The sequence below is a fragment of the Mercenaria mercenaria genome, chromosome 17 (assembly GCF_021730395.1).
Source record: "Mercenaria mercenaria strain notata chromosome 17, MADL_Memer_1, whole genome shotgun sequence".
In the NCBI taxonomy this organism is placed as follows: domain Eukaryota; kingdom Metazoa; phylum Mollusca; class Bivalvia; order Venerida; family Veneridae; genus Mercenaria; species Mercenaria mercenaria.
Window position 1 is genome coordinate 53929305 of NC_069377.1, and position 21484 is coordinate 53950788.

The 21484-nt window shown below is 34.5% G+C and overlaps 1 protein-coding gene across 1 annotated transcript in view; it reads right to left on the bottom strand.

Annotated features, from left to right (window-relative positions):
- LOC123536858 (plastin-2-like) overlaps positions 1 to 21484 on the bottom strand; it is a 50370-nt gene that overhangs the window by 25304 nt on the left and 3582 nt on the right. The window contains exon 2 of the mRNA XM_045320337.2: positions 187 to 351. Within this exon, the coding sequence (XP_045176272.2) occupies positions 187 to 351 (165 nt within the window). The remainder of the gene's footprint in view (positions 1 to 186; positions 352 to 21484) is intronic.

Below are 21484 nucleotides of genomic sequence, written 5' to 3' on the forward strand. Positions count from 1 at the left end.
GACTCTAGATCAAACAATTTTTGAAATATGCACAACAAAAATTTCTTATGGAATGATGGACAGACATGGACAAGAGCAAGTCTTAAGTCTCCATCCCCTCCCTCCCACCCCCAAAAAAATTCAACTGAGCCCCTTTAAAAGATGCAATGCACCTATGGGCATTTATTCAGGAGTAATAGTACTTACTGCTTTAAATTCAGCCATGTCAAGTTTCCCATCTTTATTTTTATCACTCTTTGCACATTCTTCCTGGAGTACCCGCACTTTGTACTGTGGAAGTTTAACGCCACATGCTTCCAGAGCCTGGCCAAGCTCATCCATTTCAATTGATCCGCTGCCATCAACATCTATCTGCAATAACATATAAAAATATAGTAATAATTCAGAAATGTTCTGGAACAGAACAAGAAGCAACTCACCATCTCAGTGTAACTGTACTAGTTGGCTGCTTTTAAGTCAATGCAGTTAACCAGTTTTTGTGCTGAGGTAATGAAATATTTTGACAGGTATTAATTTGCACAAGTCAAATTTCCATTCAAGTTTCAACTTTTCTGACAAATAAAAACACTCAACATTTTAGAGATTTTCATCAAAATTAAAGACATTTCCAAGTTTACATATTATAATCTATTTCAATATGTACACCATTTGCAGAGAGGGTATGCTGCCATGCCTGTTTTTATGTTATAGATAAACTAATTACATAAGAGACTTTAACCCTTACCATGCTAAATTTCTATAATGGACTGGTCCATCTTCCAATATGGGCAGTACCATTTATCATTTGAAGGGGTGTTTACTAAAAACTTACTGACTGAAAAGCGAACAGTGCAGACCATGATCAGACTGCACGGATGTGCAGGCTGATCTTGGTCTGCACTGGTCGCAAAGGCAGACTAACTCGCCGCTAGCAGGCTAAAGGTTAAATTGGTATTCAAATATGCTTGCTTGTGTTCTATGCTTCCAAAGGATTTCATCTGCTAACTCAACATTTTGGACTGAAGATTAAACTTTTAACACACACAAACTTTCTGACTTTATTCCAACAACTGTCAAGAAAATGTAGAAATATGATAAAATGTTAATAAACATTCTAGCTTTCTATCTTATTGAATATTTGTGGCAAAATGCCTGAATTGATCTGATAAAACTGTCAACTAAATTAATTTGTCAAAAAAAAAACACATTTCTTCAATTCAATGAGCTTACACAGGTTTTATCAAATAGGCATTAAATATGACAAATTTAACATTAATTATATAGTGACTGTTTCATTCATTTAAGGATCATATATTAAATTCGTAACAAGCTGTTTATAACAAAACTATGAATCATTTTTTCTAGAGGATATAAGAAGTTAAAAATTTGTGTATAAATATACAGTCTAACCTGTCTTAAGCAGCCAGCCAAGGGAAGCAGACAATTTGGCCGCTAAAGCCAGGTGACCGCTGATCGGAGGTGCAGCCAATATATGTATTTTTCAGACTTCTGGCCAGTTTAGCCTTTAGGCCCATTTTTGGGGGGGTTCCCATTATTATGTTACCAGGATACAATGACGTGCATTTGCCTTCGCAATATGAATGGTCTTCTTAGCAATCTAAAACTTCGGCGTGATTGTTTTACTACAAAAATTGTTACAGACAATTTTCCAACTTCAAAACAAGTTTGTTTACAATTTTCGCCATTTTGGTAAGGGAAGCTACTCTCCGCGCTTATTGTCTACGCTAAAATCTACGATTGCCGTTACGTTCGGTAAAAGATGGAGTGGTTTATTTTTTTTTTTCAAACACAATTAATTTCGTATAAATTTAATAGTATTTTGATGACAGAAGTATGAAAAATCACAAATATTATACTACTAGTTAGTTATCGAGTATTATCTTTAACCGAGGTCAAACTGTGAACAACAAAATTGACCCGAGGTGACATGCTAATTGCCGATAATTACTGGCCATTTGATCATAACAACAAGGGTGCCAGAATGTCACAATATACGCCCGTCACAGCAAATTTGTTTACACTAGCACCTGTATTTGCAAATGGAATTTTAATTTTCTAGTTGTTTACAATGTTGTTTTTTTTTAGAAATTATTGTAATTCTTTTATTTTTCTAAGTCCACAAAAAAAATCCTTACCAGGTAGAGATACCTTAAAATACACCCAAAATTTGAAAGTAACATCAATGTTGTACCACAGAAAAGTGGTCTTGGTTTTTCCCTACGGTCAATTATAAAAAAGTTACAATGTAAGTTATTTATAGTAACAACTAAGGGAAGTTAATCTTTAAAGAAAAAAAAAAAAAAAAAAAAAAAAAAAAAATCGAAAAAAAAAATTACAAGTCCACACAAAAATCCTTACCAGGTAGAGATAGCTCAAAATATACCTCAGAATTGGATGTAACATGCATGTTGTACTACAGAAAAGTGGTCTCGATTTTTCCCTACGACTTGTAATGAAAAAGTTACAATATAAGCTATTTATAGTAACAGCAAAGGGAAGTAATTCAAAAGAAGGGACCAGTGCATGACACTCCGTCTCATGATGGTGTACAATTGTGCCAAGTTACATCAAAATCCCTCCATGCATGAAGAAGAAATGCTCCGGACAAAGTCAATCTTGTATCTGACCTTTGACCTTTAAGTGTGACCTTGACCTTAGACCGAGGGACCTGGTTCTTGCGCACGACACTCCGTCTCATGCTTGTGAACATTTGTGCCAAGTTGTATCAAAATCCCTCAATGCATGAAGAAGAAATGCTCCGGACAAAGTTTTCATTCTTGTATCCTTGACATCTAAGTGTGACCTTGACCTTACCCCTAGGGACCTGGTTCTTGCGCATGACACTCCGTCTCATGATGGTGAACAATTTTGCCAAGCTACATCAAAGTCCTTTCATGCATGAAGAAGATATGCTCCGGACAAAGTTTTCATTCTTGTATCCTTTGACCTCTAAGTGTGACCTTGACCTTAGACCTAGGGACCTGGTTTTTGCGCATGACACTCCGTCTCATGATGATGAACAATTGTGCCAACTTTCATCAAAATCCCTCCATGCATGAAGAAGATATGCTCCGGACAAAGTCATTCTTGAATTTGACCTTTGACCTCTAAGTGTGACCTTGACCTTAGACCTAGGGACCTGGTTCTTGCGCATGACACTCCGTCTCATGATGGTGAACAACTGTGCCAAGTTTCATCAAAATCCCTCCATGCATGTAGAAGATATGCTCCGGACAAGGTCTGTGGACGCCGCCCGCCCGCCCGCCCGCCCAACCGCCCATCCGCCCGCCAGGGGCGTTCCCATAATACGTCCCGTTTTTCAAACGGGCGTATAAAAAGGGGATTACACCTTTGGTTATCAGTTTTAATTGAGAAGCTCATGTCATTTTGTCGTTCTTGTGGTGAAGTCACGCGAAACTTAGCAATCACGTGCTTCTCAAAAATCGGGTATCTTCGGCGATTATTGCCTAAAAATAATTGATTTTGGAAGAAAAATGGCCGCTGAAAGGGGTCAAATACGGCGGTCGGGAGGCAATTTTGGTGGCCGCTGGCCGCGGACGGCAGGTGGCCGCTGAATAAAGTGATAAAATATAAGAAAATCCGTCGGGGGCGTCATGAAATGGCCGCTGAACGGAGGTGACCGCTGATCGGAGGTGACCGTTAGTACAGGTTAGACTGTACAAGTATATGATTTACAATGTTAAGGAAATTATTCTTTGTAGAATATAGATGCGAGATGAAAAACATTAAAAGCCAGGTTATTTGCCCACCCAAAGTATCCTTTTCTAAGGACCGAAAAGGGAATGAAAACTAACACTGAAGGATGACACAAAAATAAATGTTGCTGTTTTTTCTTCAGACTTTGCAGGAATAGACTTGAGACAAAAGGAAAATCATACTGTAATGACTAAAATGTGAGAAAAAATTGTAGCAAACTTTTCATAAATATGTTACATTCTAGAAGAAAATTACTTCAAAGAGTCTGTCTTGTGTTTTAAATGGTAAAAGTTTTTGTTGGAATATGTATTTTAAAAAGTATTTTTTTAAAGGAAATTTTGATCAAAAATGGAAAAAAAACCCATACTTTTTACAAGAGAAATAGGTGCAATGTAAGTCCCCACACCCCACCCTAAAAAAATAATACTGAAAAATAATGGTAACTCTGTAATGTAAAATGTAATTTTTTAACAGAGCAGGTCACAAATTCAAAACAGTCGTGAATACTTGCCGAAGTATGCGTGACAATACAGATCAAATGTTGTCTGTAAAATTAAGGAACAGAAAAACACCATTTCTATAATATTGTAATACTAACAAATTTATACAAATATATTATAGATTAAAAACTCAACTGTTCATGAAATAACTGCACTGCAACTTGCAATTATATCTATTCACTGTTCAAACAAATACATTCACAGGTCATTTTTTCTCAGGATGCCATTTTACCAACTAAAGTGCAAAGCAATTTTTACTGCATCAATTACCCGGTTGGCTTTATCAATTTACCCTACTGGTAGTTAGTTATCAAATGTTTCTTCTCCTTAACCATTACAAATCAATTATTCATCACAAGATAAGCAGGTCTCTATTTAGTCATTTTAGCTATTCAATGAATTCAACACCTTTCCACTTGAGACGATTTTAATCTTCCTCCACCTTAAGCAAAAAGGAAGAATTAAGGACTTACTTGTAAGTTTTACACAAACAGATATTTACTATTAAATTCCAGTAAGATATTATCCTTTAAAACTTGTCCAAACATTTAGACAGAGTATTTAGTTTACGGGTATGCTGTATAATTGGAGTCATAAAGCATATAGGAATGGGTACTTGTGTACAATATATGGTACTAGCCATAGGCGTAGCCAGAGCTTCAAAAATAATACGCACAACGAAGTGCCGAGTGGGGGGAGGGTGGGGGAGGGGTTCCCCACTCACGCTGGTGGGGGCCGGCCTTCTCTGGTTAATTTTGAAGAGCTAGATAAAAAAAATGATGCATTCTATCGCATTCTGTGGCAAATAATTCAAGGGGACTTCAGACACTTAAAAGGTCAATATTTCGAAAATTTTAACCGCTAAAAGGCTCGCCTGTGGCATCAAAGTCGTTTAAAACTTGGTCAACATTAATCACTTGGTCGTGGTGTACATGGAGCAATGTAAGTCCAGTTTTAACCATTGTTCAGACATTGTACATGTATATATAAAGTGCCTGCTTGCATTAACAAGAGCACCGCCTTGCGGGTGCTGACGCTCATCTGATTTTTTTTGTATAATAGAAATATTATCCTACCCATGATTTTCTAAGTCTAAAAAGGGCCATCATTCTTGCAAAAAGCAGGATAAAGTTATGTTTCTTGATGTTCAGTGTCCACTTATGATGGTGAAAAACTGTTGCAAGTTTTAAAGCAAAAGCTTTGATAGTTTAAGAGAAAAGTTGACTTAAACATAATATTCAACCAAGAAAATGATTTTTCTAAGTCCAAAAGGGGCAATAATTATTGCAAAAAGCAGGATGGAGTTACGTTGCTTGCTTTACAGGGTCAGCTTATGATGGTGAACAACAGTTGCAAGTTTTAAAGCAATAGCTTTGATGGTTTAAGAGAAAAAGTTGACCTAAACATAAAACTTAACCAAGAAATCTGATATTTTCTAAGTCCAAAAGGGGCCATCATTCTTGCAAAAAGCAGGATGGAGTTATGTTTCTTGCTGTACAGGGTCCACTTATGATGGTGAAAAACTGTTGCAAGTTTTAAAGCAATAGCTTTGATAGTTTAGGATAAAAGTTGACCTAAACATAAAATTTAACCAAGAAAACTGATTTTCTAAGTCCAAAAGGGGCAATAATTCTTGCAAAAAGCAAGATGGAGTTATGTTTCTTGATGTACAGGGTCTGCTTATGATGGTGAACAAGTATTCCAAGTTTCAAAGCAATAGCTTTGATAGTTTAGGAGAAAAGTTGACCTAAACATAAAACTTAACCAAGAAATCTGATATTTTCTAAGTACAAAAGGGGCCATAAATCTTGCAAAATGCAAGATGGAGTTATGTTTCTTGCTATACAGGGTCAGCTTATGATGGTAAACAAGTATTCCAAGTTTCAAAGCAATAGCTTTGATAGTTTAGGAGAAAAGCTGACCTAAACATAAAACTTAACCAAGCAACGCCGACGCAGACGCCGACGCCGACGCCGACGCCGACAACCGCTCAAGTGATGACAATAACTCATCATTTTTTTTCAAAAAATCAGATGAGCTAAAAATGCTATAATTTAGTAACTCGTGTTTTGGCAACAAACATACCTGAAAATTTTTACATTACCCATGTGCGTAATGGATGCTACGCTCTTGCTAGTAAAATATACAGTCTACACTTGTATTTTCTCATAAGGTACTGTTTGATATTTAGAACAAGAGCACCGCCTTGTGGGTGCTGACGCTCATCTGATTTTTTTTTGTGTAATAGAAATATTGTCCTACCCATGATTTTCTAAGTCTAAAAAGGGCCATCATTCTTGCAAAAAGCAGGACAGAGTTATGTTTCTTGATGTACAGTGTCCACTTATGATGGTGAAAAACTGTTGCAAGTTTTAAAGCAATAGCTTTGATAGTTTATGAGAAAAGTTGACTTAAACATAATACTCAACCAAGAAAATGATTTTCTAAGTCCAAAAGGGGCAATAATTATTGCAAAAATCAGGATGGAGTTACGCTGCTTGCTGTACAGGGTCAGCTTATGATGGTGAACAAGTGTTGCAAGTTTCAAAGCAATAGCTTTGATAGTTTAAGAGAAAAAGTTGACCTAAACATAAAACTTAACCAAGAAATCTGATATTTTCTAAGTCCAAAAGGGGCCATAAATCTTGCAAAAAGCAGGATGGAGTTATGTTTCTTGCTGTACAGGGTCAACTTATGATGGTGAACAAGTGTTGCAAGTTTTAAAGCAATAGCTTTGATAGTTTAGGATAAAAGCTGACCTAAACATAAAACTTAACCAAGAAAACTGATTTTCTAAGTCCAAAAGGGGCAATAAATCTTGCAAAAAGCAAGATGGAGTTATGTTTCTTGCTGTACAGGGTCAGCTTATGATGGTGAACAAGTATTCCAAGTTTCAAAGCAATAGCTTTGACAGTTTGGGAGAAAAGTTGACCTAAACATAAAACTTAACCAAGAAATCTGATATTTTCTAAGTACAAAAGGGGCCATAAATCTTGCAAAAAGCAAGATGGAGTTATGTTTCTTGCTATACAGGGTCAGCTTATGATGGTGAACAAGTATTCCAAGTTTCAAAGCAATAGCTTTGATAGTTTAGGAGAAAAGCTGACCTAAACATAAAACTTAACCAGGCAACGCCGACGCAGACGCCGACGCCGACACCGACGCCGACGCCGACGCCGACAACCGCTCAAGTGATGACAATAACTCATCATTTTTTTTCAAAAAATCAGATGAGCTAAAAATGAATTAAAGGTCCATTACTAAGGGAAAGTGAGTTGGCAATTTTTTTTCATAGCCAGTGCATAGACTTCTGCAAGACACTAAATAATGAAGATTGGCAGGTCAAAATTTACAGAAGGTCTTTGGAACTCAAAGAAATGTATGTGTATTATGTTGAAATTTCAATGAATCGACAGAATGACCCCCCAGGTCTTTTTAACTTTATTCATACTTCATAGAAAAACTAGAGCTATCACTAAAGGTGATGAATGTACCCCCCGCATGCACTGACACAGTACACTGCAATTTGACGCACACAAGATTGCATAATTATGTGGACTTATGTATATAGAATGTATGTATACAGTATAGTAACAAAAAACAAAGTCCCATAACTATGCAGAATATTTATCTAAAAGAATGTAACATGCACCATGCACAACTAGGGTTGGTACTGATCACTTGTGTGAAGTTTCATTAAATTGTGTGTAAGGGTTTGGTAGATTAGACACGCACAAGATTGCATATGCAGACTGTATGTACATAGTATGTTAACAAGAAACAAAGTCCCATAACTCTGCAATTTTTGTCGCTGAAAGAACCTAACATGCCCCATGCACAACTACTGTTGTCACTGATCACTTGTGTGAAGTTTCAATAAATTGTGTTAAGGGGATGAGGAGAGATGGTGCGCACAAGATTGTGTCTATGTATATATAGTATAGTAACAAAAAAACAAAGTCCCATAACTCTGCAAATTTTTTTTCTGAAAGAACCTAACATGCCCCATGCACAACTACTGTTGTCACTGATCACTTGTGTGAAGTTTCATTAAATTGTGTTAAGGGGATGAGGAGAGATGGTGCGCACAAGATTGTGTCTATGTATATATAGTATAGTAACAAAAAAACAAAGTCCCATAACTCTGCATTTTTTTTTTCTAAAAGAACCTAACATGCCCCATGCACAACTACTGTTGGTACTGATCACTTGTGTGAAGTTTCATTAAATTGTGTTAAGGGGATGAGGAGAGATGGTGCGCACAAGATTGTGTCTATGTATATAGTATTGTAACAAAAAAACGAAGTCCCATAACTCCGCAAATTTTTTTTCTAAAAGAATCTAACATGCCCCATGCACAACTACTGTTGGTACTGATCAATTGTGTGAAGTTTCATTAAATTCTGTCAAGGGGATAAGGAGAGATGGTGCGCACAAGATTGCGTCTACGGACAGACGGACAGACAGACAGACAGACAGACAGACAGACAACCTGAAACCAGTATACCCCCCCTTACAACTTTGTTGTCGGGGGGTACAATAATTGTACATATACTGTGATTTATTTCGAATTTCTACATACCAACTTTCATTTTCCAATAAAATGAAATAGTTTCTGTGCTTTTTAAAAGAAATTAAAATGTTCACTTTCCTTAGTATTGGACCTTTAACAGTAATATTAAGATTATCTAAATATTATTCTGCAATTCTAAAGCTTTAAATAAAGGTATGAATTACCATGGGTCCACCGAAGAATTGTCATACAACAGACATAATGAACATGTTTTACTCCTGTATAAATTTGTCAAGCACATACCTCAATACTGTGAATACAATTCACTGAGATTATAGTAAATATGTGCTTAAATGTATATAGAGACTAGATTTAACCATTTTTGGATGTTCTTATATAGCGTAGCAATTAACTAGATGCATAATGCCCATTTTTGGGAATTCTTATATAGTAGCAGGACTTATTCGATCCATAATGCCCATTTTTTGGATATTCTTATATAGTGACAAGACTTACTTGATCCATAATGCACATTTTTGGATATTCTTATATAGTGACCAGACTTACTTGATCCATAATGCCCATTTTGGATATTGTTATATAGTGACAAGATTTACTTGATCCATAATGCCCATTTTTGGATATTTTATTATTCTTATATAGTGACAAGACATACTTGATCCATAATGCCCATTTTGGATATTCTTATATAGTGACAAGACTTACTTGATCCATAATGCCCATTTTTGATATTCTTATATAGTGACAGACTTACTTGATCCATAATGCCCATTTTTGATATTCTTATATAGTGACAGACTTACTTGATCCATAATGCCCATTTTTGATATTCTTATATAGTGACAGACTTACTTGATCCATAATACCCATTTTGGATATTCTTATATAGTGACAAGACTTACTTGATCCATAATGCCCATTTTGGATATTCTTATATAGTGACAGACTTACTTGATCCATAATGCCCATTTTTGGATATTCTTATATAGTGACAGACTTACTTGATCCATAATGCCCATTTTTAGATATTCTTATATAGTGACAGACTTACTTGATCCATAATACCCATTTTGGATATTGTTATATAGTGACAGACATACTTGATCCATAATGCCCATTTTTGGATATTCTTATATAGTGACAGACTTACTTGATCCATAATGCCCATTTTTGGATATTCTTATATAGTGACAGACTTACTTGATCCATAATGCCCATTTTTAGATATTCTTATATAGTGACAAGACTTACTTGATGCATAATACCCATATTTAGATGTTCTTATATACTGACCTACCTTACTAAGATACAATGTCTATTTTTGGGAGATTCTTATAAAGTGACCTGACTTACATGGTGCATAATTTATTGTACAAGAAGCTTTAGCTGCATCTTTACATGAATGTTATCTCCCAGACATCCCAATTGTAGATAAAACTACCTACTCCATGTGGATAGCCTTGAAAATGTTATCTCTAAGGTAATGAAAGGTAGACACCCTCACCTGATAACAGTACTTTACCTTAAAACTGATTACTGATCATTCTGAAATTTTGGAATGTACCTTTTCCATGTCTATCTCACCAGCCATCAATTTAAACTATCTTATAAAATGACAGTGGGTGGAGATTTTATATTTGTACTGATAAAAAGTAGGTGCAGGATGTTTGCTATATGTTTCATTAAAACAGAGCTAAGTCTGACATCAAAATTCAAAACATTATAATTCTAACTACTGTAAAATCAAATACATGTGTGTGTATGTCAGCACTTGCAAACAACTTGTAAGTGAGCAGTATGGATCCAGATCAGACTGCACGAATATGCAGGCTGATCTGGATCTATGTTGGTCGCAAAGCCCTAAAGTTAAGTTTTCACACAGCGGTGCTCAAATAGTGATTCTTTACTACTTTCGTGTGTTCCACTTATACTCTGTTTATACATTAATTTACAAAAATATCACAAGGATATATTTCTTTTTTCATAACTTTGTTCTAATTATATTTCGTACACTGCAACATGAAAATGACCAGTAGACCTCGACTTGCTTGTTACAACAATACTAGAAAGACATTAAATTTTTTAGGTACAAAATTTCTTTGTTTCAATTCCTGCATAAACTGCCCTTCTTGTTGTTATTTTCTAGGGGTGGTTTAACAGGACAGTAAACCTGTGCTAACTTGAAGCAGATTACACGATTAAACAACAGGACCATCTGCAAGTGCCAACACTTCTCCGTAAGTGCTATGCAATATCTGAATTATGGTTCTTGGCCTTTTTACCAAACTGTTGATTTAACCAAGAAATTCCAATTTTTTAAGTACATAACTGACCAAAATTCTGACGAAGTGCAAAACACAAGTTCAGATTCTCATATGAATCATGATCTCTTATGGTGATAAACAAGTTTGCAAAGCTCTTATAATATACAAGTAAAGTGGACCTTAACAAAAATTTTAACTTTCAGTTTTCTATGTACTAAAAAGAGCCACAATTCTGACAAAATGCAAGCAAGAGTTACGGTTTTTACCCAAGAAACTCATCTAACCATGATAAAAAGCTCTGCTAATTTATGTTTCAAAGCTATAGCTCTTATATTATCTAAATAAAATTTTAACCATTAATGGTTTTTTTTATAGAAGTACAAAGGGCCTTAATTCTGACAAAATGCATACATGTGCAAGTTATTGTTCACAGCCTGCTTACTTATCAAATGAGATAAACAATGTGCAAAGTTTCAAAGTGTTGCTCTTAAAAGTTTGGAGAAAAAGTGGCCTTGAACAGATATCTTAACCAATGCGGATGATCAAGCAACAGTATATCATAGATCTTTTTCAAAAATCAGACAAGATAAAAGGGCTAATAGGAAACAAACACTTATCAACATAATGTTCATTAAATGAAGTTTCACATAATTTTATGCCAGAATATTGTAACATTTTGTCCCCTGTCATCTGTAGAATACCTTAGCTTGTTGATAACCCATTCCCTCTTAATTCTGCAGATGTTCTAACATATTAAGAAGAAAACAATAAAATTTACATACTGAACTGAAGACAGTCAACACTTTGAAACAGATAGGCATCCTAAAAATATTTCCCGTTAAAAAGCAGGAAGTAGCTAGTTCCGATACTTCATTTTATTATCTTCCTTAACAACAATTACAGGCTATCTATTATTTGATTTTATCAGATTTTCATCCCTGTTCAGGCATTAAAAATGCAACATGTATAAAGGAAGTTATTTATATGTCAGAAGTGAGATCCCCCCTACTTCTGTTACTGCAAGGTAATTGGTGCACAGTGATATCATATTTTCCCTTTCAGAGGAAATAATATGCAAAGTCAAAATAGGGAAATTTATTTTGGCTATGCAGGTTGATCTTGGTCTGCACTGGTCCCAAAAGCAGAATCACTTGCCAGCAGCAGGCTAAAGAATAAAGCACAGATGTATAACATGTTTTTATAGAGACAAAATATTATTTTCTCTGAATTTTAGTTTGTTAAAAATAGGATTTAAAATACTTTTTTAGTGTTTATAACTTACAATGCCTCACTTTGTCTGGAACATTTTGCTAAGAAAGCCCTAAAGTTAAGTTTTCACACAGCGGTGCTCAAATAGTGATTCTTTACTACTTTTGTGTGTTCCACTTATACTCTGTTTATACATTAATTTACAAAAATATCACAAGGATATATTTCTTTTTTCATAACTTTGTTCTAATTATATTTCGTACACTGCAACATGAAAATGACCAGTAGACCTCGACTTGCTTGTTACAACAATACTAGAAAGACATTAAATTTTTTAGGTACAAAATTTCTTTGTTTCAATTCCTGCATAAACTGCCCTTCTTGTTGTTATTTTCTAGGGGTGGTTTAACAGGACAGTAAACCTGTGCTAACTTGAAGCAGATTACACGATTAAACAACAGGACCATCTGCAAGTGCCAACACTTCTCCGTTAGTGCTATGCAATATCTGAATTATGGTTCTTGGCCTTTTTACCAAACTGTTGATTTAACCAAGAAATTCCAATTTTTTAAGTACATAACTGACCAAAATTCTGACTAAGTGCAAAACACAAGTTCAGATTCTCATATGAATCATGATCTCTTATGGTGATAAACAAGTTTGCAAAGCTCTTATAATATACAAGTAAAGTGGACCTTAACAAAAATTTTAACTTTCAGTTTTCTATGTACTAAAAAGAGCCACAATTCTGACAAAATGCAAGCAAGAGTTACGGTTTTTACCCAAGAAACTCATCTAACCATGATAAAAAGCTCTGCTAATTTGTTTCAAAGCTATAGCTCTTATATTATCTAAATAAAATTTTAACCATTAATGGTTTTTTTTATAGAAGTACAAAGGGCCTTAATTCTGACAAAATGCATACATGTGCAAGTTATTGTTCACAGCCTGCTTACTTATCAAATGAGATAAACAATGTGCAAAGTTTCAAAGTGTTGCTCTTAAAAGTTTGGAGAAAAAGTGGCCTTGAACAGATATCTTAACCAATGCGGATGATCAAGCAACAGTATATCACAGATCTTTTTCAAAAATCAGACAAGATAAAAGGGCTAATAGGAAACAAACACTTATCAACATAATGTTCATTAAATGAAGTTTCACATAATTTTATGCCAGAATATTGTAACATTTTGTCCCCTGTCATCTGTAGAATACCTTAGCTTGTTGATAACCCATTCCCTCTTAATTCTGCAGATGTTCTAACATATTAAGAAGAAAACAATAAAATTTACATACTGAACTGAAGACAGTCAACACTTTGAAACAGATAGGCATCCTAAAAATATTTCCCGTTAAAAAGCAGGAAGTAGCTAGTTCCGATACTTCATTTTATTATCTTCCTTAACAACAATTACAGGCTATCTATTATTTGATTTTATCAGATTTTCATCCCTGTTCAGGCATTAAAAATGCAACATGTATAAAGGAAGTTATTTATATGTCAGAAGTGAGATCCCCCCTACTTCTGTTACTGCAAGGTAATTGGTGCACAGTGATATCATATTTTCCCTTTCAGAGGAAATAATATGCAAAGTCAAAATAGAGAAATTTATTTTGGCTATGCAGGTTGATCTTGGTCTGCACTGGTCCCAAAAGCAGAATCACTTGCCGGCAGCAGGCTAAAGAATAAAGCACATGTATAACATGTTTTTATAGAGACAAAATATTATTTTCTCTGAATTTTAGTTTGTTAAAAATAGGATTTAAAATACTTTTTTAGTGTTTATAACTTACAATGCCTCACTTTGTCTAGAACATTTTGCTAAGAAAATTCATCAGTTTACTTAAAGTAAAATACTTAAAACCCCTTATACAAAACTATCTTTTATTGTTTTCTAACTGACAGGTTAACGAGCCAGTGACTGTTTGATCGCCCTATCTTTTATTGCAGGTGATTAAATGTGATGTAACACAAGCATCAACAAACAACATAGCGGCTTGTAACAACTGCTAAATATTGCCTTGGGCTGTCTACATTCTTTATCGGTCAGTACAAAAATGTTTCAAGGTCAAAGACCAAGATTGATCACCTCGATAATCAATATATCATAAACAGTAAATATAAATCAATGAATCATATATAATGTATGAAAAATTCATAATGAGGGTACTCAGTAATAAAATGATTTAATTTTCAGGCTCGGTATTTACTTATTTAGGAATTAGCCTGATTGCAACGGAAGCTTACAGTCATATCTTATTTGAAAAAATTTATGAAACCTGTATCAGATAATGCTGCATTGCCATATCCTGATTGCAAAATTATGCCTAGAATTGTTAGTTCCAAAACAGTGCTTAGAAACAATGAAGTCTTAAGACCATATATATATATGTTTTAAAACCTTTTAATAATATAATATGTCGTCATAACCCTTGAGTAGGTCATTTTACCCCAACAGCTAGGTTCACACTGATGGGCAGAAGACATTAATAGTACTACAATGAGCATCAGGTATGAATGATTTATCATAATTTAAATGATTTACAACTTACAAAAATGCACAAAACGGGTCTTATAGACATCTTATTGTTCCCTAAGGTTACAGTTTCAGTCATATACTGGTGTTATCAATCTACTTCCTACTGCTACTATTGGTAAAGATAAGCTCCGAAACTAATAAAATACTGCAGCTATAGAAACAGAAATATCTAGCAGGACACAATTAACTTGTTTCCTTTTCAACTTAAGATAACCGAGAAAAGTTCAACAGGTTCTGACCAACCATACTACTTGTAAATATAAGAATGACCGACGTATGTAAATTAAGATGGAAAATACTGATGACATGAAATCACATATGCCCCTGTAACCTTCTGTTTCAAACAAGCTGGACTGAGATCTTATCGTCATGACAACCTTTATGAAGGAAGTGCCAAAACAGCTACAAATGAATGCTATGTGCATAATTATGAAGAGGTGATATATCATTTATATATATATATATATCATGGCTGATGTTAAAACACGACACCATCACCCAGCTTAGACAAAATCAAATTCAATTAATGTCTGGTACAAATTTTTTTATAACACTTTTATAACACACAGAACAATGGATTCATGGCCTCTGTTTACAACAGCTGCAACTATAAGATGCAGTTACATGATGCAAAATGCACAATATATATTCTTATAACTTTATCTCAATGGCTAATCAATTAATATCTTATATGATACCTTCACAGGTAAATAAAGCTATATTAAACACTAGTACACTCATAAAAACACAGCCTCACATGAACGCTCCATTCATTTTTATAATATAATCTTGCCCTCGGTCATAAAACTCATGTAAGCTACAAGCAGCAGGTCGAGCCTAACCAACTTTGTACAAAAAGTAAATATTAAAACACACTATTCAAACAATATAAACATCACTAAAATATGTCTTCCTTTTGCATTCAAACGTCTTTATATGGTATACAGTATTTAGAACAAACAAGAAATCTGATATGACGAGTTTACCAGAGTCAAATAAAAATATGCATTTCTATTTGAAAAGATTTATTACCTTTTACTACCTCACAATTTGACGGTTCAGTAAAACAGCGTAACACAGCAGCAAAACTGGTTTATGCAAATAGTAGAACACTATTATAAATAAAACGGGTCAGTTTGACAGTTGAAGATCTAAATTCCAATTTCATAACTTGGTACACACCCAGTTCAATGCCTACACAAGTTGCATTTTTCTTCAGTACATTGTTACTTAGTTAAATCTTTGCATTTATGTTAAAACATTCACGTTAATCTATATTTATACTGCTGTATACTGCAAAGGTTCTATAATCTACCGTATTTTCCCGTATTAACGCCCCCGGGGGCGTTACATTTTCCAAAGAGGGGGCGTTTATTTGAGGTAAAAAAATAAAAAATGAAAATTTTTACAAAACTTAAAAACATCGTTCAAACTAGCTGTAAAGTGTTTCTGTGTTGTTTAATCCCCCCAAAACGTAATTATTTGGCATCCAATTTAATGCAGTGTGTCTTTTATGCATTTAAATACGGTACCTCGTGTATTCCATGTCTGACTTTTTGACAAGCTCGCGACACTACACATTACGTCATGACCCAAACAGCTGTGTACTCCGATAACATTTTCCTTAGTACATGCGGGTAGCTAATTGCGCAATACACAATGTCAATGGTTTGACACGCTGCTGTGCCTGCTTTTAAATTAAAAGTTCTTAAAACTGCCGAAGAAAAGGGTATATCGCCAACACATTGCTGCAAGTTTGTTTAAAGTCGGCAGGAAGCGTGTGCGCGAGTGGTATAAAAACAAATCAAAAATGTATTTACCGTTTAATTTTCTGTTACGTACCGTACTTAGTACAAATGTTTTGGACTTACGGTACATGGACTGTTTAAAAGTGTGTTTAATTTTTAATACATTGGACTTTAGTACTGTAAATTACTTATTATGTGGACTTATAAAAATGAGGTAGGTGATTTTTTCCCGTTCTTGTTGACTTTTTTCCCCTCCAAAATGGGTGGGGGCGTTAATTAGAGGGGGGGCCTTAATTCGGGAAAATACGGTATGTGCACCGACTCGAACACACATTTTATAATATTATAAGTAGAAAAAGATTAGTCAGTTCTTTCATGCAAGTATAACTATAAAACATAATTATGTTTTTATAGATTTAACTACTTTTGTCAAAGCCTGTTGAGAAGAATTATTGCCCCTTTATATAGAAGTTTGTTTTTATTTAACCCTTAGCCTGCTAAATTTCTAAAATAGACTGGTCTATCATTCAATACAGACAGTACCACTTATTATTCAAAGTGGTGTTCACTGAAAATTTAATGACCGAATAGCAAACAGTGCAGACAATGACGTGCAGGCTGATCTTGGTCTGCACTAGTCGCAGAGGCAGAAAGACTTGCCACCAGCAGTGTAAAGGTTAATGTGTAAATGACGACAAATACCCGGTAACACAACAGAATAATTTCTTGGTAAAAAATCTCATTACATGCAAAATAACTTAACCTGCGTTCCATCTTGAAAGAACAGAAGTCAGAAAATTACCTCCCTTTAAGAAATATTTATGATGACAGATATCTCCATTACTGAAAGCTGCTATACTTGATTTCATCACTAATTCTGTTCATGCTGTGTTCACAAAATATCATATCATTTTTATATTATCCAGGAAAACATCTGGCTTCAAGTTAGTGTACTTGTATAGGATTCCCTTGCATTTTTCATAACAAATAAAAGTTTTATTTGTTTTCATTAAAGCAAAATGTTGATATAGTTTTCAACTTATTTCAAAATGGGACGAAGACTTAACTATTGTACTATTCAGCTAACAAAATTTAGAAATTAATGGTCACTCTGTCATTTACCACCCAAGCAATATATATATTGCAACAATTTCAGGAAAGTGACTCCAACTTCACAGCACGTTAAGTTGCTGTAAAATCATTTAATTTTGTGGTTTTGGTCAAAACGGCAATTTCGTGTGGATATGAATTCGTGGATATCAACTTTTGAACATAAAATGAATGGGAATTTTACTTGTTCGTTGGGATTAAATTTCATGGATTGACTCAACCAATAAATCCACAAAAATTAGTCCCCTACGAATATTAATGATTTCACCGTAGGTTATTTTCTTACACAAACTTCTAATTATACATCTTTAGCCCTGACAGTGGCCTAAAAAACTTTTTGAGCCAGTGTGACTCGAGAGCCATTCCAACTAAAAGTGAAAACTATAAAAAGTACAGTCTTCAACATGATTTCTATATAAGGTATGTTAACAACCTAAATATTGTACAAATACACCTTAAGTTTACGATGTAAACATCCAGAGCAAATTATCAGTTGTTGTAATTGAAAACTTTCACAACTAATATTACATTAACAATGGACACCTTTATCCGATTATCTTAAAGTAAACAAACTCTGTCCTCAGCTTAAAGTTTGCCGACCCACTTGGCCAGAGCAAAATAATATTTCAATATATTTACATTACAACATTTGACCAAATATGAAACAGCCTGCATCATAACAAATCTTGCAACTGCCCTTTAGGTAGCACAATATATCTTTCTTTACTTGTCATAATTGATTTTGTTTTTGTTGATTTTTTGGGGGTTTAACGTTGAACAGACACAAAGGTCATATGGCGACTTTCCATCTTTGACGCCAGTTAACCAACCCTCTGTGCATCATTTCAACAGGGGCGGGCACCTAGGTAGAACCACTGACTTTCCACCAGCAAGCTAGATGGCCTTCCTAACACGAAGAATTCAATCCCCTGAATGAGGCTCGAACCCACATCAATGGGAGTTTCATAATTCGAACACACTAAATTGGCAAAATAATATTTCAACATTTGACCATATGAAACAGCAGGCATTAAGGCAAACAGAGACACAGACCTTTTCTCACTACATATATGTACAATGTAAAATATTATATTTTTCCTTATCTTTCATAACTGACTGTCTAGAAAATGCTGTTGCTTTTCTTTATCTTAAGACTTACTAAAAGTAACAAAAGAAAGTACTTTCTCATTGTGTTTTATGTAGACAATCCACACTTATCGCCAATATTTACACAATAATAAGTGTTTAATTGTTTCACTAGGAGACCTTCAATGTATTTCCTGCTTAAAACAATTCAAAAAGTGCATACACTTATATGAAGTAGATTATGCGGTCACATGAAAGTCTCTAAAAGTACTTTTGAATTGTCCTCAAATCAGCTGTGTTTTTATTGTAACATTAGTCTTTCTTCATTTCTTCTTTATTTTTGCTTGATAGCTTTACTTCATGTGCTGATATATCTCATTCAGCAGGGTTGGCATAAAAGCAGGAAAATAATAGTTTTTACCAGGACAGCGGGAAATACAGGAAAATAGTGGGAAGTACAGGTATTTCCTGGGAAAAAAGTGGGAAATAGTGGGGAAAAGTCAACATCTCATTGTATGAGCAGAGACTTAAACAAATGTAATTCAGTTAACAACTTAACATGAAATATTTCTCTCAATTAAAAACAAATAATATAAATATTCTTTTTAAGCACTAAATGTACTAAAATCAAGTCCTAAATTTTTATTTCAATTGTTTTTTTTTTCTTTTTTGTTTACCAAAAATGCCTATTACTATTGAGAATCAGAGCATCACATTGTGATGCCTAATTATACATTATTAACACCTTTTCACAATAACTGGGACTGGTTACCTGTACAATGTATAGGTAATCTATTAGCCAGAAGCTGTATTTGTCTGATTGGTAATACAATGCTTAATCTAGCTTCAGCTCTGCTGATTTCTAATCATGGTCACTAATCGTGGTCTGACGGTATCTCACTCATATCACATAACCAGCTAGATTTTGTAAGTGAAAGGGTAAACATGTAGTCTGTGTTCAGACCCTATGTTTTGTTCACAGGAGATAACTCCCGAGGCAATACAAATTTTGTATCATTATGTCCCTTTTATTCTCAAAACATAGATAATCGGAGCCAAAACTGATGAAGTCAATATATATATATATAAGAACTATTTTTTCTAAAAAAAAAAAACGATTATTTAGTCGGTAGCCAGACTAGGTAAACATGAAGAGGTTCAAGCCAAAGGATCCAGTTTGGGATTTTTACAATGTTTTTGAAGATGGTTCTAAAAAGACTGTGACTTGTAAAGACTGTAAGACAGTTGTAAGTGACATGAGTGACCGTTTAAGAGCACATACAGCAAAATGTATTGGACCAATTGAGTGTTCCACTCCTAGCCAGTCAGACCATGCATGTATTGAACTAGCATACATTTGTTTACTTCTAATTTATCGATGTGACTAAAATGTCTGCAAATTTATTGAATTATTTTATATTAAAAAGTAAATTTTCATGCCCAAAATTTTCAAATATTGATTATATCCCACTATTTCCCACTTTTGTGAAATTTGGATCATTTCCCGGGACGGGAATTACCGGGAAATACCTGTGGTAATTCCTGCCCCCGGGAAATACTTGCCAACCCTGTCATTCAGCAACAAATCAATTGAGCCGTGCCATGGGAAAACCAACATAGTGGGTATGCGACCAGCATGGATCCAGACCAGCCTGCGCATCCGCGCAATCTGGTCAGGCTCCATGCTGTTCGCTTTTAAAGCCTATTGGAATTGGAGAAACTATTAGCGAACAGCATGGATCCTGACCAGACTGCGCGGATGCGCAGGCTGGTCTGGATCCATGCTGGTCACATACCCACTATGTTGGTTTTCCCATGGCAATGCTCAATTAAGGTTTCAATGTCTTCATGGAAACAAATGGGAACAGTTTTTTTTTTTCAGATTTGCAGCTACAACACCAGTTTCACATCTTTAGGCATCTATACTATAGCAATTCTTCCCCTCTTTACCATTTACTTCTACACAAAGGAAGTGAAAAAAGCTTCAAAAAGTGCTAAAAACCACTGTTATACTGGTTTTTTCATTTCCAAAGTTGTTAGATTCTCAGCTGCATTGAATTCCCTATCTTTTAATAGCAATTATTTGCTTGTGTATATAAGATCACATTATAATGTGTCTGTCACATTTTTTTGTTATGTGCATACAATATAACATTTTTTTGTTACTTTCTATTTTCAATAAATTGTTATCTTATATCTTTGTCAAAGGTTTGACTTAATTATCTAATTAACATAACAGAAAGTCTTTCTGACTTCAGTCTTTTTTATTACCTCCCTTTATGACTCGCAATGCAAGTCTTCATGTGCAATATTGAAAGTCAGTATTTTTCTATGTAATTATGTGCCTTCTCTATTTTGACAGCTGCTTTATCTTTTTTTAACTTTCAATGTGTGATAAATGTCCGGTATTGTTTCGATATTAGTGGTTTATATAAGGAAGTACAAATGAATCATTGTTTTACGACATCTTTGATCAATTAAGATTTTTTCTGGCAAAGCAAGACTTTTATTCTTCATTTCACTAAATCAACAGGATTTTTTAATACTTCATTTTTGACATACCGTAGATACCCGTGTATAATGCGCACCCGTGTATAATGCGCACCCCCGATCTTAGTCCAAAATCCTGGGAAAAAAAAAAAAAAAAAAAAAAAAAAAAAAAATTTTGGTCAATTTTGAGGTGGATGGAAAACGAAGTAGGGTTTACATCGACACCGGTAATAAATTTTATCTCCGCGGGGAGAGCAGCATCGGGTTCACGGTACTATCGATTTTT